The sequence below is a fragment of the Malania oleifera genome, chromosome 13, assembly GCF_029873635.1.
Source record: "Malania oleifera isolate guangnan ecotype guangnan chromosome 13, ASM2987363v1, whole genome shotgun sequence".
Lineage (NCBI taxonomy): Eukaryota > Viridiplantae > Streptophyta > Magnoliopsida > Santalales > Ximeniaceae > Malania > Malania oleifera.
In genome coordinates this window covers 25,015,813-25,042,652 of record NC_080429.1, presented here as the reverse complement: position 1 = coordinate 25,042,652, position 26,840 = coordinate 25,015,813, and the positions used below count along the sequence as shown (strand labels likewise).

Sequence of the window (26,840 nt, the reverse complement as noted above, 5' to 3'; positions counted from 1 at the left end):
TAATATTGGTACATAGAAATGAAATTATTCATCTTCCTTTTGGCAGGGTGTCCAAACCTCTTCTGAACTTGTGGTACAAATGGCTATCCCCTTCATCAGCCTTCTTAGGACAAGACTACCTAAGCTTTGTAACAGTCCATGCTGCTTGTTCTATATAAAGTACACGACTTCAATTATTGATGCTTGAGAAGAGCCCATGTACTGCCATTCACATGAAAGCACGAAACATGGTTCCCTGCGAATCAAGAAAAAGGATTTTGTTTTCAAAAACTTGGGGATTGGAAGGCAGGCTTAGGCATAGGCACTGAACATGTTTGATTTGATTTGGATGGTAGGTTATCCTGTTTTCAAAAAATGCAAGTCCTGCAATGCCTAAGATATGCAAATAATTAATGAACCTCATTTTCTTTCTTCTTCCTTCTCCTTCAAAATAAATTGAAAGAAAAAATTAGACATATGGCATATGAGATTTGACAAGAAGATACGAACCTCTCCTAAGAATTCAAAAATCTCATAAACGTGCGATTTGATCCCCAAAAAAAAAGTGCAAACCTTGTTTGAGATTCCAAAACTTTTACAAATCTCCTTAACATTTGATTTTTCAGATACTTAACTCTATTCATATGATTTTTCAGACCTTTTTTGAAAATTCAGGAAGTTAGAGAAGGTTTGCGCCTCAAAATTTCAAATCTCAAGAAAAATTTATAGAATTTTTTAAATCTCAAAGGAGTTTACTTTATTCTAAAAAAAATATAGCAACTTAAATCAAAAGAAACCCAGGTAGCTCTCTCTCACTCTCTCTAAACTTGAAAGAGAAAGGGAGGTGGGGTTTGTCGTCGATGAGGGGATTGACCACTTTTATCCTTATCAATGTGGTCACTAGTTACCATCGGGACGATGCAGCCATGGGTTATGTTCTCTGAATTCCATGACCTTTCTTTGTTTTTGAACCCCACCATTTAACCTTCACTCCGACCATGTCATTTTAATCGCTTGCAAGTTTCCAGTCCTAAAACCACTAGTTATGTTCTTTCCCATCCTGTTTTTAAAGCCATAAGACCACTAGATTAAGGGTGATTATTCATTAAATTCATTTATGAATCGTGTTCTTGCTTCTTGTCTCAGGATCTGAGTGGAGGGGAAGCCTTGGAAATGGACCAGATCTGCAGCTGCAACAGCAGATCCCCCACACTTTTTCTGCAACACAACATAACCCTCCTCAGATTCCTCTCTCACTCTCCTTCACTGCAACATCTTTGGAAAAGGGTAAAAGGTTAAAAATCTTCACATGCATTATTTTATACAGCATCCTTAAAACAATAACAACAATAATAATAATAATAATAATAATAATAATAATGATAAAAAAATTCCCACATTGGAAAATCAACTCTTCTTTTTTAATTTTTATTTTGACCGCCCTTCACCCACCCACATCACGTGCTGTCAAGCTTCCAAGGACTCACGTAGAAATCCATACACCAAATCTGGTGAAGAAGGGCCTCTCTGCTTTTTACCATGCAAGGAAATAAATATTTAAAAGTAAAAGAGAAGCAAAACCACATTGGATTCAATAAACCAGAAAAATTAAAATAAAAATTAATTATAAATAACATACCCATAAAGTGAACAAAAAACTATTAAGAAAATGTTATTAATAAAATCAATCCAGGTGAGCGGGCTTGAACAGGGTCACAGATAATGTACAATATAAAAAGGGTTGTTCTCCACTCCCTCTTAACTTATCTGCCATCTCTTTGCCAGTTAAGAAACACTTCTTATTCCATAAATGCTGCCAAGAACACCTCTGGCATCATCTGTCGCCTACACTGTTGTGAATAAGATCTCTCTCACTCTCTACATGTAAATATTCTCAATCCAGCTCATTCACCCTCCGTCCTCATCCTGCTTGCTCCTTTTTTCTTGCCCTGAATTAATTTGCCCACCTCATAACTGATACCTACCTTAGAAAGCCAGCGCCTGTCGATAGTCGGTACGATGCAAGACCCAATAGGGATTCCTGCTTGCTTCTTTTCTTCCGGCGACAAGCCTACTGATGATTTGGGTGCCGTAGGCAGGTCTGGACAGAGTGTTTGCATGTCTGTTTATCGAACAAAACTCACTGACCAGTCCCGTTTGATCACAATCACATGGTGCAAGAACTTGCTACTCCGTGGTCTCTCTGTATCAGTAGGAGAGGAAGGAGAGAAGCAGTATACCTGCAAGGTTGAGCTGAAGCCATGGTACTTTTGGAGGAAACAAGGTTCCAAGCGCTTTGAAGTGGATGGCAGAGCTGTTGATGTCTTCTGGGACCTCAAAGCTGCAAAATTCAATGGTGAAACAGAGCCGAACTCGGAGTACTATGTTGCAGTTGTTTGTGACGAGGAGGTGGTGCTCCTCCTTGGCGATCTAAAGAAAGAAGCCTACAGGAAAACTGGGCGTAGGCCAGCACTTATTGATCCCATTTTGGTCTCAAAGAAGGAACATGTATTTGGTAAGAAGAAATTCATCACAAAAGCCAAGTTCCATGAGAAGGGGAGATTCCATGAAATTTCAGTTGAGTGCAAGTGCAGAAACAGCAATAGTGGGGGTGGAAGCATAAGTAATGGCAGTTCTTTCAGGGGGGTGGAACCAGAGATGGAGATAAGGATAGATGGGGTTCTGGTCATTCATGTGAAGCACCTTCAATGGAAATTTAGAGGTAATGAATCCATTCATGTCAATAAGGTAAGAGTTGAAGTGTATTGGGATGTCCATGACTGGCTCTTTAGTCCTGGATTAAGGAATGCATTGTTCATTTTTAAGCCAACTTTGTCACACACGTCTCCATCAACAGTATCAACATTGTCATCATCACCATTATCATCCCTCACATCCACACCACTGTCACCAGAGATTTCTGGGTCAGTGGAGGGGCTTTGTGCAGGCGGGTCATCAGAGTTCTGCTTGTTTCTGTATGCCTGGAAGGTTGAATGAGATACTGCATTAGCTGAATTGTTATATCATAAAAGGAGCTACAAGGGAAGAGGGGGGGAGGGGGGGGGGGGGTATTGGTCTATAAAATGCTGCAAATGGAGATTGGAGAGAAAGAACGAGGGAAAGAAGAGGATTTGACGGCCATCACACGAGAAGGTAGGACCCAAGAGAGGGATTGGAAGTAAGATAACAGCTGGTTTGAACAAGTGGGCGTAAGTGGACAGGACAGACTGGGTCACGTTCACATACACGCCCAATAATTCCCTGGCTAAGGACATCTCTCTTAACTATTGTCTCTGATTCTCTCCCCCCCTCTCTCCCTTTCCCCCTCTCTATTGATCTGATCTTGATAAGCGAACAATCTCCTTTCAATATTCATGTTTTTTTTTTTCTCTTTTATAATAAAATATACAGGAGTTAAAATTTATTTTCATAGGCCACCGAATGACTATATCTGGGAAAACAATGCAAATGCATGTGATGGAGTAGGAAAATTGGGGCATTGGTGATGCAATCATGAACTAAGACAATTGTGTATGTTCACTGCACATAGAATACCTACATGCATACCACACATATATATAAGGTATTTACATTCAATTCATATATCTGTAACTTTGAACTCGATGTTCTTCAGAAAGCTCAAGCTTTAGCCTCAATCATTGATGCCTGTGAATCATTTTCAAGACAAACTAGATAAGAATTAGTGATCTTGTATCGTTATTCCTCTCAACCAAAACTAAAAACCCCATTAATATTGGCCTGACTATCAAGGGTCCTCTTAAAATGGATGACCAGAAAGAGATCCAAAGTGCTTCTATAATTTGGTATACAACTAGAAGATATTATAGAGAATGTTATTAAAAAACTTCTGATTTCCCCTGATTTTTTGTTGCAGAATGATATTCCTCCATGTGTTTGCTACATAGCTTGACATTAGTCTTACAGTTGTAAATGTAAAATACGATTTCTTTCAAGGGTTAACTGTTGAAAATGGTAACCCTAATGACGATTAGATAAAAATAGCCACTTGTAGACCGTTGATAGAAACAGATTAAGGGGAGGAAGAGTACAAGAGAAAACATGCATTATAAAGTTGATACACCCAAACATCCCACTAAAAAGGCCAAAAGATGTCCGGTATAAAGGTATTAATCCAACTTTTATGATGGAATTATTAACACCCAACAGAAAAGGGAGTTGTACAATGGATTTTGAGTCACTGATAATAATGACAACAAACTAATAGAAGAATTAAAATTATCCACTTATATAAGATAGCAATAACTAAAATTTCAGCTGTCAAGTAATGATGAACAACTGGCTTGAATAAAAAGAAAAACAGGAAAGGGATGCTGTCACTTCCACTGGATATTTAGACGTCTTCTACAAAACATTACTTCAGTCTGTTTGAATTTGAGTCTAGAGAATAGTAATAGCAACAAATGTGGGCCATTTCTGAAGTAAACACAAGTGACAAGCAAACTTATTGTGGACCAACTGGTGAAATTCTAACAGCAGCAACGGCAATAGCATAAATAAAGAAATGATGGATAAACATAGTTGTATATGATGAGAGACTACCAAATAGTAGCCTTGGCATTATTATTTTTTAACTAAAATATGAGGGTAGAATAAAGAATACCTGTTAGGACCCTGTGAGCAATAAACAAACACCAGAAAATTGAGAGACATCAGAAATTACGTGGTTCGGTCTAGATTGACCTACGTCCATGGAGTACAACACAATTCACTATTAAACCGGGAAAAAATACAATCTCTCAGAGGCAGCTCTCTCTCTCTCTTTTCTCTTCACTCTTCCTCACACACTGTTCTACACACCTCTCTTCTCTATTTATAGATGGCTAGAGGAAATACAATAAATGGTGATTGAGGAATTACAACAAATCGACAATCAATAGCCGCGGACATAGCTTAACGCGACTTGCTCCAACTTGTACGCGGCACCAACTCACACATGGCACCGTGTCTCTGGCTCCAGCTACTCAACAATCTCCCACTTGGAGATGGAGATGCCTCCTCAACCAGTGATAAATGATGTGCTCAAATATGTCTTTAGGCATGAAGACCAACTGAAGTTGAATACAATTTCAACTTCTTTGTAGTCACCACCTTTGTTAACATATCTGCCGAATTCTTGCTACCCTGGATATTTTCCAGTGTCAACACGCCGTCCTCTATTAGAGGTCTGACGAAGTGATAATGCAATCCAATATGTTTAGTTCTGGAATGAAATGCTGAGTTCTTTACCAGATGTATCGCACTCTGACTGTCATTGTACAAAACATTCCTCCCCTACTTTAATCCAAGCTCTCTTAACAAACCCTAAAACCAAATCATCTCTTTACTGGCTTCTGTCACTGCTACTTGCTTAGCTTCTGTAGTGGATAGAACAACAATCTTCTATATCTGTGACATCCAACTAATAGCTGTTGTGCCAACAGTAAATATATACTTGGTGGTGCTTCTGCGATGATTAATTTCACCTGCAAAATCAGCATCTACATACCCTTGAATTTTCAAATCGCTTTTGCTGAAAAATAGGCACTTATCAATAGTGCCACGTAGATATCTCAAAATCCACTTCACTGCTTCCCAGTGAGTCTTTCTTGGATTTGACATATACCTACTGACAGCTCCCACTGCTTGGCCAATATCTGGTCTGGTACCAACCATAGCATACATGAGACTTCCAACGGCTGAGGCATATGGTACCTTAGCCATAAAATCTTTTTCTTCATCTATCTAGAGAGACTGATCCTTAGAGAAATGGAAGTGACCTGCCAGTGGTGTATTTACTGCCTTGACGCTGCTCATGTTAAACTTCTGTAAAACACGGCTAATGTACTCTGACTGAGATAACCGCAACATACCTTGTTGCTTATCTCTAGAGATCCGCATCCCAAGAATCTGCTTTGCAGGACCCAAGTCTTTCATATCAAATTCTTTTGACAATTGCTGTTTCAATTTTTTGATTTCTTCTATATCTGATCCTACGACTAGCATATCATCAACATATAACAATAGGATAATGTAGCTAGTACAATACCTCTTGGAGTAGCAGCAGTGGTTGACATTGCACTTCTAAAAATTATTTCTTTGTGTACAACTATCAAATTTCTTGTACCACTGCCTAGGAGCTTTTTTGAGACTATACAAACTCTTCTTCAATTTGCATACAAGATTCTCTTTACCTTTAACTGGGAAACCTTCTAACTGTTGCATATAAATTTCCTTATCAAGATCACCATGAAGAAATGTCGTCTTCACGTTCAACTGCTCAAGATGTAAGCCCTCAGAGGCAACAATACTCAAGATAGATCTAATAGTTGTCAGCTTCACAACTGGTGCAAAAATATCAATGTAGTCAATTCCTTCCTTCTGTTCGAAACCTTTGACTATTAACCGGGCTTTATACCTATTGGATCCATCATGCTCTTCTTTAATCCTGTACACCCATTTGTTGTGAAAAGCCTTCTTACCTTTGGGCAACTTACCTAGTTCTCATATTTTGTTAGAGGTAAGAGACTTCATTTCATCTTTCATTGCAAGATTACACTTGCTCGAATCTCCTACCTGACATATTTCAACATAGCATTTAGGTTCTCCTCCATCTGGAAGAAGTAAATGATTCACATACCTCCTATTTGGTACATGCTGCCGAGAAGATCTCCTAAACTTTGGAGCTGGAGTAGGAGATGGTGGTTCAACAATCTGCTCTACAGGTTCCTCCACCTGAGGATTCTTGGTGTTCTACTGAGGATTCTCGGTGTTCCGCTGACGTGTCCTTACACCTTATAGGACATCATCCACATCTACATAAGTTGTTTCAAACTCTGTAGGTTCTGTCGTGTGTTTATCTTTGTACATTATCTTTATATCAAAAATCACATCTTTGCTTCTGATCACCTTTTTGTTTTCATCATCCCAAATACGATACCCATATTCATCTCCACCATAACCGACGAAGGTGCATTTCCGGGATTTCAGATCAAGCTTATTCCTAACATGATCATTGATATGTACATATGCAACATAACCAAAAACTCTTAAATGTGAAAGTCTTACCTCGTTAACGCTTCATACTTCTTCTGGTAGACTACAGTCCAATGGTACTGATGGACTCTTGTTAATTAAGTAAGTTGTTGTGTTGATTGCTTCTGCCCAAAACATCTTTGGTAAGCCTGACTACATATGCATGTTTCTGGCTTTTTCTATCAATGTTCTATTCATCCGCTCAGCTACGCCATTGTGTTGAGGCGTACCTAGCATAGTTCTTTCCATCCTGATACCATGCTTATAGCAGAATTTCTTGAACTCGATGTCATCATACTCACCACCATTATCGGTTCTCAACTTCTTGATTTTCAAACCAGCTTCATTTTCTACCATTGCTTTCCAAATTATAAAAGCATAAAAAACATCAGATTTATATTTCAAGAAGTAAACTCATACCTTCCGAGAATGATCGTCAATAAATGTCATGAAGTAATGCTTCCCGCTTGTGGATGAAATGGCCGTTGGTCCCCATACATTTGAATGGGCTAGCTCAAGTCACTCCTTCTTTGAGGTACTGGTGTTCGTTTGAAAACTGACCCTCTTCTGTTTCCCAAATATGCAATTCTCACATGTGTCAATTTTCACTGACTGTAAATCACTCAACTTTCCCTTTGAGTGCATCACCTTGAGTCTCTTCTCACTCAAGTGTCTGAGTCGTTGATGCCAAATGTTGCTATCATCATTTCCTATAGCAACTATAATAGACATGCATGCATTAGGAGTTACATAAAGAATACCACTTTTCTTTCCTCGTGCAATCGTCGTCAGTGCACCCTTCGAAATCTTCCATTCATCACCAATGAAAGTTGTGTTATATCCTTCACCTATCAGTTAACCAACTGAGATCAAATTCTTCCTCAAGTCTGGAATATATCTGACATCTCTCAGCTTCCATACTGACCCGTTCATCTTGATCTTCACTGTCCCCTTGTCGGCAATGTTGTAAGGTTGATCATTGTCAAGGTATACTTTACCAAAATCACCTGGTGTATACTCCTCTAGGCAATCTCTACTGCAAGTGGCATGGAATGAAGCTTCAGAGTCTAATACCCAAGACTCCTTTTTGCTCTCCAAAGAGCAGATCAACATACCATCATTTTCTAAAGCAACATTTACTTCTGTCTTCGCCTTTGTCTCATATTCTTTCTTCAAACCTTTGCACTGGTTCTTATAATGACTAGTTTTTCCACAGTTCCAGCACTCAATATTTTTTGTGCCCTAGGAACCTATGTCCTGAGAACCTCTGGAATTCTAGATTTAGACCGCCTGGGCCTAGATCTGCTGCGGTTGTTTGATCGTCCATGCCTGTTTCCTCTGCCTTGACTTTCCATGTTCAAGGCTGAACTCGAAGTGGAACCATGGTTTGATTACATTCTGATTTATTTCGGCAAAATCATGCTGACGACCTCATCGCATACAAGCTTTGATTTTCCTGCGGAGGTACTAATTGCAGTAACAATACCATTCCAACTTTCAGGCAACTGACTAAGAATCAGTAGTGCATGAATCTCATTATCAAATGTAATCCCGACTAAAGTGAGTTAATCCGACAACTTGTTGAAACTATTCAAATGTCTGCTAAAACTTTCACCTACAGATATAGTCATAGTAAATAACCTTTTCATAAGATGTACCTTATCAACGGCTGACGACTGCTCGTACATGTTAGAAAGCGCATCCATCAAAGACTTGGTGGATGATATGTGCTTGATATTAAATGTCTTAGACTTTGATAACGTCATTCTGAAAGCTCTGAGAGCTTTCTAGTCAAGCAACTCCCACTCATCCTCGTTCATAGATCCTGACTTTCCCTTCAATGGTAAGTACAACTCCTTCCCAAACAAGTAATCTTCAATCTACATCTTCTAGAACCCGAAATTGTTGCCGTTAAACATCTCGATCTTTGAGCTCTTTTTGTTCAACATCTCGATTTGCTGATCTAGAGATGGAATTAGCTTAAATGGATAGTACAGTTAGATTTGGAACGTCCGAAAACCTTAGAAATGGTTTAAGTTGTTCAAAAAAAGGATCCCAAATGGCTCCGAAAAGCCCGATCAAAGATCTGGTCAAACTTGGTTAAATTTGGTCAACTATAACAAAATATTCCTCTGACTGACGAAATATTCTTGATGGCGTCATTGGCACCGTTTGCTAAAGTGGCACTGTGGGCCCACCTGTTGGAAAATTCTATGGGTCCCAGTGCTGACGTGGCAGCTGACATGGTGGGGTGACGCAGGGGCTGACGAGGCGCCGAAAAAGCACAGGGCCCGCTGATGTGGACGGATGGTTTGGTTTGGATCAACCGGATATAGATTTGGGTGTAGATCTGGAGCGGGTTACTGGGTCGGGTCGAAGTAGCCGTGTGAGGAAGATGCGTGGAGCGCGTGCGGGGGCGTGGCCAGTAGATCACTGGTGCATGAAGACACGAACGACTCCAGTGAGGCACGCGTTGGCGCGTGTGGTGCTGTTTGGGCTCCTTTTGAGCTCTGGTTTGCACCGTTGGCTTCGTCTCGACGAGATGAACGTGATGGTGGCCTCAAAATTTAATTTTAAGACAATAGACAGGGCTCGATTTTCAATGAATTTCTCCAATCTGACGTTTTTGCCCCAAGCTAGGTTCTGATACCACTTGTTAGGACCCTGTGGGCAATAAAAAAACACTAGAAAATTGAGAGACACCAGAAATTACGTGGTTCGGTCTAGATTGACCTACGCCCACAGAGCACACCACAAGTCACTATTAAACCAGGAAAGAATACAATCTCTTAGAGGCAGCTCTCTCTCTCTTCTCTCTTCACTCTTCCTCACACACTGTTCTACACACCTCTCTTCTCTATTTATAGATGGCTGGAGGAAATACAATAAATGGTGATTGAGGAATTACAACAAATCGACAATCAATAGCCGCGGACACAGCTCAACGTGGCTTGCACCAGCTTGCATGCGACACCAGCTCACACACGGCACCGCGTCTCTAGCTCCAGCTATTCAACAATACCAACTTGGATATTTTGCTTCATGAAGCCAGACAACTAACAAAAAGAAAATAAAGGAAAAACATTGTTGATTAGTGAACTCAACTCAATGACCCGTTGAATCCACCAGCAGTTCAGATAATGGTGTTGAAAGTCTAGATTGTAATACAACCGAGGCTGTGTGCTTGTTCTAATATAAGTGAGGTCATGTGCTTCTTTAGTTGTGTGCTTCAGCAAAATCTTCGAAGGGATTTATATGGTAACATATAAAAAGACACGCACATGTATAAGTAAGATATTGTGGACTAAATTTTGATTTTTGTAATTTTTGGATAGTTACAATAAAATTGAAATGATATGACTGCAAGCAAATAATGATAGAAAATAACATATTGTCTAGACATACAAATTCATTTTCTTCTCTATTTTGCCTTCTCAGTTATACACACTTATTCTTAGAGAAGTTCTGAAGAGAAATCTTCAATTTGCTATTTGCAAATTTTGGGCAACTTTATTCTATTCTAGAGATGATTTGTGATAAACTCTGTAGCATACTTGTTCAAGTGGGGGCATATATCACCTTAAAGAAAGTGCTTTACACATGCTTCAAGGCCACAGATTCTTTGAACTCAAACTCCCAATTCCCCGGTGTCCTAGCCAATGATTCTCACCTCAGCTATGTTTATTACATTTCTGAATCATCCAGCATTGGGTTTGCAGTCCGAAGAATGATACAAGAATTCTCACCAGTTTCAAACCAAATTCAAACCACTTCGCCGAGAAACCTTATTCTTTCCACAGAAGGGAACAATAGGAGCTTGCATCGGTGCTGCTAGCTGAAGGAGCTTGTGCTGGTGAAGATTAAGGAGTTTTTTCCCGTTTTATTATTAAATTAAAAGAAAATATTAAATAATACTTTATTTGGGAAAAAACTTTCTAATCTAATGCTCACGTAATCTCGCAGCACCAAGCTACAAGATTTAACACGTGCTAGAAACCTGTGAACCCTGGTGCAGAAAATCTCGCAACTTCGTCCTATGAGATTTAAAAAAACAACCAACATGCTAGTGACGCGTGACAGAAATCTCGTAGGATAGTCTTGTGAGATTTTTCTCGGAAATGGCACGGCATATGACACGTGGAAAATCTCGTAGGTCCATCCTGCGAGATTTGCTTCATCTGCCCTTGCCCCGTTCATTTCACTCACGAGCCTTCAGATGACCATTTGCAAAGGGAGAGGACGGCAAGAGATTGCAGGTGACCGTTCGGGAGATTGCGGGTGACCGTTCGAAGGCAAGGAAAGTTATTTAAAGGAGAAAATAGGATAGATATTTTTTCTTTACCGTAAAGCAAAAGCGCGAATCATTGAGTTTCATTGGTTTTACTTACTGAGTTTGAATTTGTTGCATTGAGTTCAATTTGTTTCATAACTTGGTTTGGATTTTTTGGATTCATAGCTGCATTTGGATGAAGGTTAGTTTTAATTTATTTGCGTTTTTCTATATTTTTTTTCATGTTCTGTGCCTGTGAAATTTACTGCTCATATACATTTTATTTTTTTATCACTTGATTTGGAAATTATTTTTATTTAAATAATCAATGTTACTTTTTTTGGACCATTGGAAACCATGTAGATTAGTACTTTAATTAAATGTATATCATAGTGTGTGAAGAAATCATAATACTAAGAAAATATTTTCTAATAATTACTAGGTGTACAATCTTATGAAATTGAAACATTAATTTTAATTTGCCATACTAAAGTAAAATAATAAATTAATGATATTATGTATAGAAGACCACGTGGCAATAATGATATGATATCAATTGTGTTCAATGTCAATATCACATGGTTAGTTAATAGATGGCAACCCTTTAGAAACAACATAAATTGACTAGCTAAAGAGAAATTTTTATAATTTGTGAAGATTGACAATTGTAAATGAGGACAAAAAGAAATCATGGATGGCCTAAAAATTTAGAAAAAAAAAATGACATAGTTGTAAAAGTAAAATCGTCCTCTTAGGAGATGACACGATAAAAGTTTGAAAGTAGTGAGTCATGATAATAGTAAAACAAAATTTTCTTAGTTATTATTGAATAGTGAGAGGCACGACCTATAATGTTAAATGGAGAAATTTTTTTTCAAAAAGGGAAAAGAAAAAATTAATGCTCATGCAAACCTAAGTATAGATCTAGTTTTTATTTAGTCCAATTTTATATATTTTTCCTTATTCAATATTGCTTTTATTTCTTAACTTATACTTATGAAAATTAAATATCATAGTTATACCTTTCCTCAATCCCAAACAAACCCCTGTAAAGCCAAATTTAGATCTTATCATTTTAAGGTTATTGTTATCTTACCAAACTCATTATTAACTATCCACCGATTGATGAGTGCTGCATTGGACCTTGTCCACGAGGACGGTCGACGGATCCCAGCTGCTCGACTTAATGTACTAGCACGAGGAGGATGACCTGCTCTAGTACGAGGAGGATGACATGCCTCCTCTAGTAATCCAATGAGTCCCATCTCCTCGCCACTGGTTGTACAGGCGGAGTACGTGTTCGGTCCGTCAGCACTATATGCGTCTTCCACTGTAGCGGATATTGCGGGATCATCCAGTAGACCGGCTGACGCCCCATCTGACTCTGTTGCCACCCCATCAATGTCAATTTTATTGGACGACCTTTTCGATGGGGAGGAGGTCGATGCACCGGCTATGCCGCCTTGTTCTCGTCCAGAGACATCATATCAGTTCTTATCGCGTGCACTTCGCATGGATGAAGATTACGCAGTACCTCTTGGTGGAGATGATCCACATCCAGGACAAAGGGACAGGACACCTGATGCAGATTACCAACTGGGAGAGGGCAGACACAGACGGCAGCCACCACAACCCCGGAGACGACCTCGCTGCGGCACCGAGTAGTTTAGCATTATTTTCATTTCATTTGTATGTATATCATTTATTATTTTTTATTTCATTTGTATAGTATTGATTATTATTTTTTTCATTTGTATATATCATTAATTATTTTCATTTCACTTGTATAACATTTGATTATTTTTATTTCATTTGTATAGTCATGTGTTTTGTGCACACTTCATACTCCAGAACTTGGTCTTTGAGTTTATTTATTTATATATTTTATATGTCTGCTTAGTTGTTTGTTTGTTTTTGTGTGACTAGTTTTTATTTTGGTCCAATAAAAAAATTTGTTTCGCAGGATATTTGACTTACCAACTACCGTGCAAATTAATGAATTTCAAATTTAACTCAAGTGAATATAAAAATCAAATTAAATTGAGATGAATAAAATAACTTTTATTTAACTAAATAATGAAAGATTAGACCTTTGCTCCAAAGAATTAAATACTGCAAAATGTTGTAACATGCAAAGTGCGGAAGCCTTAACCCAAAATGACAATGGATAGAAAATTTTTGTTATTTTAAGTTTGAATGATATCATAACATCTAGAAGTGTCTGAATTTGTTATAATTTAATTAATAATAATTTGAATTTAAGACCTATATTTTGAAACCATACCTGTGGAGGTCACAGGTTCGAGGCATAGAAACAATCTCTTGCAAAAATGTAAGGTAAGGCTAAGTACTATAGGCCAATTGTGGTCCACTCCTTCCCTAGACCCCACATACGCGAAAGCTTTTTGCACCGAGCTGCTTTTTTTTTTTTTTTAAATCATACCTTGAGTCTCTAACATTAAGTAAGAAAGAAGTAGTTATTTTCATGCCCATGATAAAATTGAAAATAACTATTTCATATCAATTCCTTATTATGAATTATAAAAAATTTTAAGATTTTTATTTGATGTATGATAATAACATTTTTTTTAATACAAACTGCTAAGTTCTTCTATTATAACTATTTTATTCCTATGAATAACTACTTTGAAAATCAAAACGTAACCTTAATAATCCTACATTCCATATTTTTTTCATTAATAAAATATCAAAAATGATAAATCTATTCTCAATCTATAAGACAATGCTTTTATATTTTATATTTTTTATATATGAATTTCTCATTCATATAATTAATTAAGGGAAAAGAAGATGATTTTCACCGTCATTTTTCTTTCAACATATTTCAAAAAAAAAAAAAAAAACCCTCCAAATTTACAAATAATCATTTAATCAATGCTGACAGACTATCTTCATTTTACAATACCTAATTCATCATTCAATAAACTGTAAATTACGCATTCAAAAAAATACTTTGAAGGTATAATAGTAAACTTAATTGTACACCTCTCAAAAAAAAAGAAAAAAAGAAATAGGAAACTTGGGCACGTCCTCAAAGCTTTGTGTTTGAATTCGAGAGAAGGGAAATGGGATGGCTGGTAAATTTGGTAGGACGAACTTGCGAGATTTAATTGGATAAGAGGCAAGCCACCGTGCCACGCGTCACCACTAGAAGCAATGGACCTTTAAATCTCGCAGCACCAAGCTGCGAGATTACGTGAGCATTAGTTTGGGAAATTTTTTCCCAAATAGAGTATTAATTAATATTTTATTTTATTTTAATAATATAACGGGAAAAAACTCGAAGATTAAGGTTTAGCTACAACTCTGCAAGGGAAAATGATAATAAAAGCTTTCAACAAAGAGATGAATCAATTTGGAATAAAAGTTATCTCAGGAAAAATGATATAGTGTGGTATACTTAGGCTATGTTTGGAAGCAATTTCAAAGAAATTTAAACTTCTAGTTCATCTATCATGTATAGAAAAGCCTACAATAATGAATAATTAAGTTTCTAGATTATTTTATTACTTGAAATATGGAGCACCACATAAAAGGACCCTTTGGAGGTTAAAAGAAGTCTCTGGTTGAAGCCAAACCAATGACACTACAGATTCTTAAATCTTTTAACCAGACACTAAAAAAGTCGTTGAGAATTATGATGGCAAGAGACATGATACAGATCAGGTTGGAACCTCATCCAACAAAAAGTCAGCACTCGGCAGTTGACCTTGAATCATCAGAAATTCACAATGTTACTGTCTTGCAGCACTACCTGTCACCCATGGAATATATCATCAGAAGCAGTATGGCATGTCTCGTCGCAAAACACTATCCTGGCTCTTTAAAAAAAATGTAAAATAAACTAAGGAAGGGGGGGGGGGGGGGATGGAATGAAACCAGATCCCCTGTTTTTCTAATTATTTTACTTAATTCAAACTTTAAAGTCCATTTTTCATAGAAACAGGATTGGTGAGATAAACACAGGTATCTGATAATTCATAAAAACTCAAACCATAAAACAAGATTTAGTACAAAACTAATGAAATCAAAACCCATTAAAAAAGAAGATTGATAAAGAAGCATGTCATCCACTGCATTATATTGAAATATGCTTATATCACAAACTCACTGTTTGAACAATAACTTTGAGAAAGTAGATAAGCTCCATAACAAGATCACATTGGTACTAATGGCATTAATCAATAGTGTCTTATTCTCAGCGGCTAGTGTTCAGTTAAAAGTTAATTCACAAGATATAAGAGTTTGCTAATTTAAACTCTTCTATTTTCTACGTAAACAGAAAAGATAAATAATTACCCCATTTTGGCGAACCTTAGTAGCAGTTATCCTACATTAAAATTTTTAACTCTGTTTTTTTGTGAGAGTCTAGAATAAAATGGAGGTGGACTTCTGTTGGGAATTAAAAATAAATTCCAAAACCTGTGAGAAACAAGATAGAGAAAGAATACACGCCAAAGAAAAATGAATCACACGCACAAGACAGTATTTATGTGGTTTGGCAATTTTGCCTACGTCCACGGAGTTGTGAGGATTTCACTATTATCAGGGAGTGTAGCGATATAATACTCTCTCTCTCGCTCTCTCGCGAAGTTTGATCACAAACCCTAATCACCAAAAAGCAATCCTTTTATATGTTGCGCATAGGGTCTTAGGCTGTAGAAATCTCTCATTAAATAAAGGTTGGGTTATCATCTAAATTTAACACAACTAGGCTCTACAAAAGCCCAACAACTTCTTCTTCTGAAACCCCATGCTCTCCCAGTGCTCCGCCATAACGACCCATGATACGAAAAAAAAAAGAAAACGAATTAAAGAAAAGTGCAAAAAAGTGAAAACATGGTCAAAGAGGGAGTAGCTGTAACACTAATATTCTGAAATGGAGATAAACAATTCATGCCCTGTAGCAGTATATTTTCTGTTAGCATATGATGCAGATAATTTTTCTTTAACCTTGAACACAAAGACCGATTTTCAGAAGGTCATGCAAAAGTACAAACAATTTTAGTTTCATTAGGTGAACAACAGTGGAATGCATGTCCCATGCTTGAATTGCGATATGGCATAAATAAGAATGTGCCTATTCACACTGCAACTCAAATCAAGCCCTCAACTCAACAGCCAAGGTTTGGTTACAGATCCTTTTTCACCATCAGTGGATGGAAGGATGCTAATTTCTGATATAATTTCCCTACAAAGCCCCAGGTAATAAACAAGCAAATTGGCAGGCTGAATAATAATGAGCCAGACTTGGTTTGTCAGGTGCAAATCAGGCTCTTCCCAATCAGCTCTGAACCGCCAATTACGAGCCCCTAGTTGGCAAGCCAGATTATGCGATTGCAAACATTCAATTTATAATATTTGCTGCAACAGATATAAATGCACCAGAACTTGCAACTTATTGGCCAAAAAACCTCAACTGAAAACAATGGCACCTGCCCTTTTCGTACCCATCATCCATTCATTCTCCATGCTGATGAAAATCATGTGAACATGAGAGTGAGCCATTTTCATCATTGTGGAAGGTTAAAGTGATCATAGAAGTCTATATCATGCCAATACGACAGAGAAAAATACACGAGAATCTTGCGTGTGGATGTTGAAGAATGAAGAAAGTTAAACTGGCTGCAGACAGCCGTTCATAACCATAACTGCTGAAATTCTTTTTTTATATTTTGTTTTATTTTCTCCATTCTGTTACAGGGAAATTGTTAGGAATAACCGTATATTATTCCTGTAGTTAACATCCAACTATTTTGATTCCATTTGTACTCTATATATATACTGATCCAATACAGAAGAAATACATGAGAATTCTTTCCATTATAATTCTTTCCTCTATTCTGCATTCTCTCCTTCTCTCCCCTGTGTTTGATCCATTACAGCCCAGCGGTTCTCACCCATAGCAGCAGAGCCAAAGTCTTATATGGTATCAGAGCCACGATGGAGGAATCCTTCAATACCAGCCAAACCACTCCTCCAAATCCACCACCAAACACCATTCCTGTGCAACCAAACAACAATTCTCCAGGAGCTGTTCCTCACGACCCAACGCAACCCACCAGTCCTTATTATATTGGCAGCAGCGATGGTTCAGGTGCCATGCTCATCACACACACCTTGGACTGCAGCAACTACTATTCTTGGGCTAGATCCATGAAGACGGCTTTGTGGATTAAGAACAAGCTCGGATTCATTGATGGTACCATTTGTGAACCTTCTGACCCCAATGATCCTCTAATGGAACATTGGCTGAGGTGCAATGATATCGTGATAACATGGATGCAGAACATAATGATGGTTGATATCAAATCCAGCACTACATATGCAGAGACTGTGCATCAACTTTGGTTGGAGCTGGAGCAACGTTTTGCTCAGCAAAATGCTCCCAGAATTTCGAGGTTAAACAAAATCAAGACTCAGTAAGCATTTACTTTTCTAAACTTAAAACCTTGCTTGACGAATTACTCAATTATGAATCAATTCCTAACTGTACCTGTGGAGGGTTAAGAGTTGTAGTTCAGAACCAGCAAAGAGATTGTGTAATGAAATTCTTGATGGAGCTCAATGATACGTACAAAGCTATTAAAGCACAGATACTGCTGATCAAACCTTTTCCCAGCTTGAATGAGGTTCACTCCATTATCCAGCAAGAGGAAAAGCGAAGAGAAATTTCTACAAACAACCTAGGCAGTGACTCTATGGCTTTGGTGAGCAAAGGGAATTTTAGCAAACAATCTGCAAGGCAACAAAGAAGGGATAGGTATTATTGTACCTTCTGCAAAATACCAGGACACTCTCTGGAGAGATGCTTCAAAGCAAATCCAAACAAGCCCACATGTACTCATTGCCAAATGCCAGGTCACACAGCAGATAAATGCTACAGATTGCATGGATAGCTAGCAGGATACAAAGGAGAAGAGAAGAACAAACCTGTTATAAATCTGTCAAATGTAAATGCAACTGTTGGTCTTGAGCAGGGGGTTCTGAAAGACAAACCTAAAATGTCATTGACACTAGAGCAGTATACTCAACTTCTGGCCCTCCTCAAACCTATCTTAGGTAACCAAGCCTTCATTCCCTCGGCCAATCATGTTCATGCCATGGTCACACCTTCATCCTCAGATGCAAATAACCACAAAATTTCTGGTATATCTCTGTGTCTTTCTGCTTTTACTTCCAAATCTAGCAATGTCTCAGAAATCCCTTGTATTATTGACATTGGAGCAACAGACCATATGATCTGCTCCAAGTCCTTATTTCATTCCATCCAGAGTACCATTTCCTCCTCTGTAGCTCTACCAAATGGTTAGATAGTGCTTGTTACTCATGTAGGAACAGCCAAAGTCACCAAGAATCTTATATTGCATGATGCTCTTTGTGTTTCCAATTTCTCTTTTAATCTGATTTTAGCAAAGAAAATGACTCAAGAACTAAATTGTTGCCTTGTTTTCTTTTTTGATTGTTGTTATATTCAGGACCTTTTGACTTGGACAATGACTGGCATGGGTGAAGTGAAGCAAGGACTCTATCATATGCTGCAAAAGGAAGTCTCTCCTTCAGCTTTATCTGATGCTCTATCCAAATATAACCTCAAAACTAGCCTTTCAACTTCTGTCAGCAACAACAGTGAATCCTTTGACCTCTGGCACTATAGATTAGGCCATTCCTTTTACTCTCAATTTGACACAGATACCAAAGTCAGCATACCAAAACCCTCTGATGATCACCCATGTCTCATTTGTCCTTTAGCTAAACAACACAAGCTACCATTTCCAAACTAGTCAACATCAATCTAAGAAATGCTTTGAGCTAATACATTGTGATATATGGGGTCCATGTAATGAGATTAGTCATGATGGCTGCAGTTATTTTTTGACTATTGTGGATGATTTCAGTAGGTGTACTTGGGCTTATATGTTGAAGTTGAAATCAGAAGCAAGCACCAATTTACAAAACTTTTGTGTGATGATAGAAACTCAATTTGAAACAAAAGTAAAAACCATTCGAAGTGATAATGGAGGTGAGTTTGACATGAAAGAATTTTATCTAAAACATGGAATTTTGCACCAAAGGAAATGTGTGGAGACACCTCAACAAAATGCTACTATTGAAAGAAAACATCAACATATTTTAAATGTTGCAAGAGCACTAAAATTTCAAAGTAGCATTTCATTGAAGTATTGGAACCACTGCATTCTTACGGCTGTATAACTCATTAACAGAACTCCATCTCCATTATTAAATCATAAAAGCCCTTTTGAGGTTTTGTTCAAAAGGAAACCTAGCTATGACCATCTAAAGGTTTTTGGGTGCTTGGCCTTTGCTACCACTTTGGTTAATGGAAGACAAAAATTTGATCCAAGGGCCAGAAAGTCAGTATTTATTGGCTATCCCTTTGGTGTCAAAGGATATAAACTTCTGGATCTAGAAACTGAAAAGATTTTCATCTCTCGAAATGTTGTGTTTTATGAAACTGTTTTTCCATTCAAAACAAACAAAATCAGCCATCCTGATACTAGTTTCAGCAACACTAATTCACTACCTAATCCAAATGAATTAAGTTTTACTCAAAACCCTGTCATTTCCATTCCTACTCTACCTGTTCATAATCACTCCATAGACACTGTCAGCCCCAATACCAATTCAGAAGTAGAGCCAATGCCTACTGCATTATTTGATTCACAAAGCAATGAACAAATCAGTTCCCAAAATAACTCCAAACCAGAAATAGAAGCTCATGACAACACCCACACACTTACCCAGAAAATCAACCAGAATAAGAAGAGCTCCTACTCATTTACAGGATTTCATATGTCAGCAGTGAACCTTCCTTCTCCCATCTCAGGACTTGGACAAGCAGAAAGACCATATCTTATTAGGTAAGCCTTCTCCTCTAAGTGCCACCATATCTTATGATAAGTTGTCTACACCTCACAAGACTTTCGTGACCTCCATAACCTCACACACTGAACCTACAACTTACCTAGAAGCAAGTACATCACCCAAGTGGGTCGAGGCCATGAAGGCTGAAATTGCTACCCTTGAACTCAATGACACTTGGATTATTATGGATTTACCTCCTGACAAAGAACCAATAGGCTGTAAATGGGCTTACAAAATCAAATTTCTTGCTGATGGTAGCATAGAAAGATACAAGGCCAGGCTTGTTGCTAAAGGGTACACACAGCAGGAGGGCTTGGACTATCATGAAACCTTTTCTCCCGTGGCAAAAATGGTTACTGTGAGAACCTTGTTAGCCATTGCAGCAGTAAAAGGGTGGTTCTTACAGCAATTTGATGTCAATAATGCCTTCTTGCATGGGGATTTAGAGGAGGAGGTGTACATGGAGTTGCCCCCGGGGTATCCTAATGAAAGTGGGAGAAAAGTATGCAAATTAAACAAAAGTTTGTATCGTCTCAAACAGGCCTCACGTCAATGGTACTCAAAACTCTTAAATTTCATCATTCACCAAGGATATATTCAGTCCAAGGCAGATTATAGCTTGTTCACAAAGGTAACTGAGGGCTCTTTCACAGCTATTCTAGTATGTGTGGATGATGTAATAGTTGCTGGAAATAATATGGATGAAATTGATCAATTGAAGAGATCTCTTGATAACCAATTCAAAATCAAAGACCTTGGTAAGCTGAAGTATTTTCTGGGTATTGAAGTGGCAAGGACAGCAAAGGGGATTCATTTATGTCAATGCAAATATGCCTTGGACATTTTAAGAGACTCGGGTACCATTGGCTCCACTTCAGCAAAGATTCCCTTGGGTCAAAATGTGAGAATGTCCAAAGAAGAAGGAGAATTGCTTCCTGAGCCTGCTCTTTATAGAATATTGATCGGTAGATTATTGTATCTGACCATAACCAGGTCTGAATTAGCTTACTCAGTCCAAATGCTAAGCCAATTCATGAAGAATCCAAGAGTGCCACACCTGCAGGTAGCCCACAAGGTACTGTGGTTCATCAAAAGGTCACCAGGGCAAGGTTTGTTCTATCCAGTGAACTCATAAATCCATCTTAGAGGTTTTAGTGATTCAAATTGGGGGGCTTGTCCAAACACTAGAAGGTCTGTGACAGGCTATTGCATGTTCCTTGGGAAATCCTTGGTGTCTTGGAAATCAAAGACACAAAGTGTGGTCTCTAGGTCTTCTGCAGAGGCAGAGTACCGGACAATGGCAAATGTGAGCTGTGAATTGACTTGACTGAGGTGTTTACTTAACGATTTACAAATTGCTCATTCACAGGCTGCTTCCTTGTACTGTGACAACAAATTAGCTATACACATTGCCACCAATCCCATATTCCATGAGAGGACAAAGCATATAGAAATAGATTGTCATTTAATTAGAGACATGATTCAAGAGGGTTGCATTTCAACAAAGCATGTGGAAAGCAGGTTGCAAATGGCAGATATTCTCATAAAGAGCTTAGGCTCACAAGCTTTTTATTCATGCTTATCCAAGATGGGAGTAGAAGACATCTACTCTCCATCTTGTGGGGGGCTGTTGAAGAATGAAGAAAGTTAAACTGGCTGTAGACAGCCGTTCATAACCATAACTGCTGAAATTCTTTTTTTATATTTTGTTTTATTTTCTCCATTCTATTATAGGGAAATTGTTAGGAATAACCGTATATTATTCCTGTAGTTAACATCCAACTATTTTAATTCCATTTGTACTCTATATATATACTGATCCAATACAGAAGAAATACATGAGAATTCTTTCCATTATAATTCTTTCCTCTGTTCTGCATTCTCTCCTTCTCTCCCCTGTGTTCGATCCATTATAGCCCAGCGGTTCTCACTCACAACAGCAGAGCCAAAGTCTTATAATGGATGACAAAGCTTATTGCATGCTCTGAGGTCATCCTCATGAGGAGGCTTGCCATAGTTGTGCTCTAAAGCTTTAATAAACAACCTCTTCGCATTATCGACAAGGACAACAAGAGTTGAAGATTTCATTCATAATACAGAAAGAACACTTGTCACATGCTCATGAATCTACGCACTCACGCACTCATGCATGCCCACACACAAACACATGCACAAGCGCAAACACGCACGTCTTTGCCCATTTATGAAATGGCAGACGCCTTCAAATTTGGCATCTCATAGAATGCCAGCAAGATGAACAATGAAATCGAGTAAAGACCTTTTGCTAAGTTGCCCTTTGTTAAAATATTTTTCTTTTTCATTTGTTTGGGAACAGGAGAAACATGAATAGAAAATTATCAAGAAGCAAGCGTTAACAATTTAGCTTTCGAGTTTTACCAGCATTGAAAGTAGAGTGGAAGATGGGTGCTTATATACATAATTGGGCCCAAGATTCAATAGGCCTAAGAGTTTGGGTTAATTTGATGCTCACTCATGTATATCAAGCCTAACTGTGGACTTCCTCGGTGCTAACAAGTGATATCAAAGTTGATGGTTCGTAACTCTATCCAAGTGACATCATAAAGTTAGGGTGTGAAGCTAATTCTATTGCTAATAGTTGGAAAACCAAGTGTATAACCGTGACCGAGGCCAATAATGATTATCTAAGCCCGGAAGATGGATCTAAATAGAGTCAAGACATGGGAAGTAGAATTGATTTGGAAGGGCATAGAATGCAATTCGAGGCATGTAAGGCGCTGGGATAAGACCCACTTGAGCAATTGTTGGAGAATTGGCTTGCTTCGACAAGGGGAGATAGTTTCCGCTTTACATGACAAACATAGTTGTCAAATCAAGATTCAAATTGTGAATCCAAATTCCAATTAAAAATGCAATAAAAACTAAAACGCAATAACAACTCAGACTTTAATTAAAATGAATTTAAAATAAATAGAATCCAACAAAATTTAAATCCTAAAAATATATTTTTTCTTTTTTCTTTTTTTTTTTAAGATCAACCCGAACTTTAATATAAAAAAATAACCCAAGCAAACATTAATTCTAATGATAATATTAAATAAGAAAAGAAATAAAATAAATTGACTTAAATGATAATAACCCAGCAAAGATTCAAAAGATCAAAACTTTAATAAAAATTTTACTGCAAATTAACAATATTCATTCAAATATTTAAAAACAAGAACAAAGAGAGAGAGAGAGAGAGAGAGAGAGAGAGAGAGTAAAAAGATGCTGGCCCGTATTGGAGTTGAGGCAGCAGCAGCAGGGGCTTCGGTTGCAGCATTTGCAGCAGTTGTGGCTATGGCAGGAGTAAGGAGTAGTTGCAGCAGTAGGAGACTTCAACAAGGCAGGGCTTCAGGTTCCCCAAAAAGAAAAAGAGAAAGCTAAGAGAGCAAACAAGAAAAAGAAGAGAGGAAGAGAAGAGGGAGAGAGGGGAAGAGAGGTATGAAAACAGAGAGAGGGCCGAGAGAAGGGAGAGGGAGAGCTAAGAGAGAAGAGTGCGGCAGGAGAGTTACAGAGTGAATGGAAGAGAAGAGACAGGAGAGAAGTGAGGCAAAGAGTTCAAGAGAAAAAGGAGAGTGAGGCCGGGTGAAAGAGAAGAAGGAAAAAAAAATATTTAAAGTCCCACTTTGAAGATCCCTACCCCGCGCACAAGGATTTTGACCTTCCTAAAGCCTGTAAATCTCAAAGCTCAAAACATGAAAGTTGTACAGCACTTTCTCGGCTTTCGACAGCACTTTGAGTCACCTCGATCGGAGCTTGGATGGGAGAATTATGCCCAAATTACAAAGTAATGTCCGCTTTAACATCCAATAGTTGCCCTGCAATAATAAAATACTAAAAAATTATAAATTATTCAATAAAACTCAAATATTATAAATAGAATGCAATGTTAAAATATTGAGCATAATTAGATATTTAATTAAAAATATAATCCTTAATGCATGAATTTAAACACCTAATTACGCAATTTAGGCGCGTAATCAGTAAGACCTACTTGAGCAACTGTTGGGAAGTTGGACTTTCCCATAAGGGAGATGGTTTCTGTTCAAGGGGGAGCGGTTGGAACTCACGAGTGAGGGGGAGATTGTTGAGAATTCCACTTGTGAGCTTGTCCCACATTGAAAAATTCGAGTGGATGATGGGTGCTTATATATATGGTTAGGCCCAAGACCTAATAGGTTTAAACTTTTAAATTAAGTTAGTGGTCACCTATGTGTATCAAGCCCACCCATGGGCTCCTCCGATCTTAACACCTTTTTTTCTTTTAATTTCCCAGGCAGATGCAAATGATAATTTCCTATTTGAAGTTCATTTCTAGAATATTTTGTCTTCAACTCCCATGTTAATTAGGAGGGAAGTTGATTTTTTTTTAATTTGAAATTTGTCACATTATCTAATAGCCTTCTAGTTTATTTCCATATACGATATTTTATTATAGAATTTACATGAAAATAAAAAGAAGCTCAAGTTGTCAAATGATCACTGTAATGATGAACAAGTGGAATAAGAGTGTACCAGTTATCAAAAAATTAGGACATAGATTTACTATTAGTAGTTGTATACACTTTGTTATGAGGATAAATTAGGGTTTGACTTTCAAAATTTGTTTCTAAGAGTAAGAGCTACCAACTATACCCTACGCACCCCCATAAACTTTTGCTTTTGAGCTTGTATGTATGTATCAAGATCACTTACAAAAAGATTTTGGAGCTACATAAATATCATAATACTTTCATTTTTGATACAACCCTCCTTTCAATGAGTGGTTTAATTCCTAGACCAACTTCATCAAAAGGTTTACCCACCTTTTTCCATTTGACTTTGAAACTATGTTTCTTCTCCAAAGATAGCTCTTAAACTTTCGTTCTAATGTAGTAATAACAACCTAATGAAGGGAATACATGTTAGGACCGGAGGAGCCCATAGGTGGGTTTGATACACATGAGTGAACACCAATTTGACCCAAAAGCTCAAGCTAATTGGGTCTTGGGTCCATCCATGTATATAAGCACCCATTATCCACTTTAATTTTTTCATATGTATCAAGCTCACCCATGGGTTCCTCCAGTCCTAACAAGTGGTATCGGAGCCGACGGTTTGTAACTCTGGGTGAGCGACATCGTAAAAGTCGAGACGGGAAGCTAATTCTCCTGACGTGCTAACATTTGGAGGACCAAGTGTGTGGCTGAGGCCAATAAGGATCATCTAGGCTGCGGATGGATCCGAATAGGGTCAAGACGTGGGAGGTAGGATTAGTTTGGAGACACGTGGAATGCAATCTGAGGCACGTAAGACGCCAGTGGTAAGACCCACTTGAGCAACTGTTGGAGAATTGTCCCAAAAGAGAGACGATTTCCGTTCAAGAGGGAGCAGGAACTCACAAGTGAGGGGGAGATTATTGAGAATTCCACTTGTGAGCTTATCCCACATTGGAAAATTAAAGTAGATAATGGGTGCTTATATACATGGATGGACCCAAGACACAATTAGCTTGAGCTTTTGGATCAAATTGGTGTTCACCCATGTGTATCAAGCACACCAATAGGCACCTCTGGTCCTAACAATACACAAATGCTCAATAGCCATATACACTTTAAAATATAAACTTGATTAGTTGTAATCTTTCTGCATAAGACAAAACACTTGAAATTCTTTTAGTTACCGAAGGTAAACTTAGGTATCTCACTGATAGCTACCCTTTGAGAATTGTAAAATTTGCATAATCTCATTCTGCACCTCTTTGGATATGCTAGCACAAAAGAATTTTAATTTTTTAGGATTACACTTTAATCAAATCATTTTATAAACAAATGTAAGGAATTTTTAATGCTAATAGTAGAATCTAAATCACCCTGAGCTAATGCTAGCTTAGGCTAGCCAGTCCAATTTGGCTTAATAATAGTTAAAAATATGATTAAAATAATGAAATATAAATTAGTATAAATTTTAAAATATTACAAAAAATAGAATAAATTTTTTTTGTTGTTATATGGTTAAATTCAATTTTTAGTAAGCCAAGAGATTATAAAAAATAATAATAATTTGAGCATTTTTATTTTTTTTTCAATTTTTTTTAGAAACTCTAAGGTTATATTTATTTGACTTATGTTTTAAATTCACATGGTCATTGTATTTTAGTTAGAACTTAAAATTGATTTAATTCATAAAACTCAATTCTTGATGTTAAAGTGCAGTAGCTAATTTTTAATTTTTGCAAAAACTCATAACAAAAGTAGAAAACTAGCAATACAAACAAACACATTGGCATGTCAAGTATTTTCATTTTTAAGCAACAAAAACTAGAAATAGAAATGGTACCAAACACGCCTTAAAAATTAGAGGTGAATTATTTTTATGCACCGTGCACAAAAGAAAGTACATGCAATATGATGACAAAATCTAGTGGCAGTTTAACTATTTATTGGCAAAAGACACTAATCTTTCCTCACGATTGGCTAAAAGATGTGGGACTCCATTAAGATTTAAATAATTTCACGAGCTTCTCTGAGATTTGATAAGAGAACACAAAGCTTCCTTGAAATTTCAAAAATTTTATTAATCTTATTTGATATTCAATTATTAAGACAATTATCCTTCTTTGGAATCAATA

At 37.5% G+C, this 26,840-nt stretch overlaps 1 protein-coding gene across 1 annotated transcript; it reads left to right on the top strand.

Moving 5' to 3' along the window:
* Positions 1-1,749: 1,749 nt before the first annotated feature.
* LOC131145549 (uncharacterized) lies at positions 1,750-3,407 on the top strand. Its single transcript, XM_058094692.1, has 2 exons — positions 1,750-2,701; positions 2,894-3,407. The coding sequence occupies exons 1-2, from the start codon at positions 1,999-2,001 to the stop codon at positions 2,974-2,976; spliced, it is 786 nt and encodes a 261-aa protein (XP_057950675.1). The 5' UTR covers positions 1,750-1,998; the 3' UTR covers positions 2,977-3,407.
* The last annotated feature ends 23,433 nt before the right edge of the window (positions 3,408-26,840 follow it).

Coding starts and splice junctions, on each gene's coding strand:
- LOC131145549 (XM_058094692.1), top strand. CDS start 1,999: ATGCAAGACCCAATAGGGATTCCTGCTTGCTTCTTTTCTTCCGGCGAC. Junction 2,702..2,893: donor CCTTCAATGGAAATTTAGAG/GTAATGAATCCA, acceptor CACTGTCACCAG/AGATTTCTGGGTCAGTGGAG.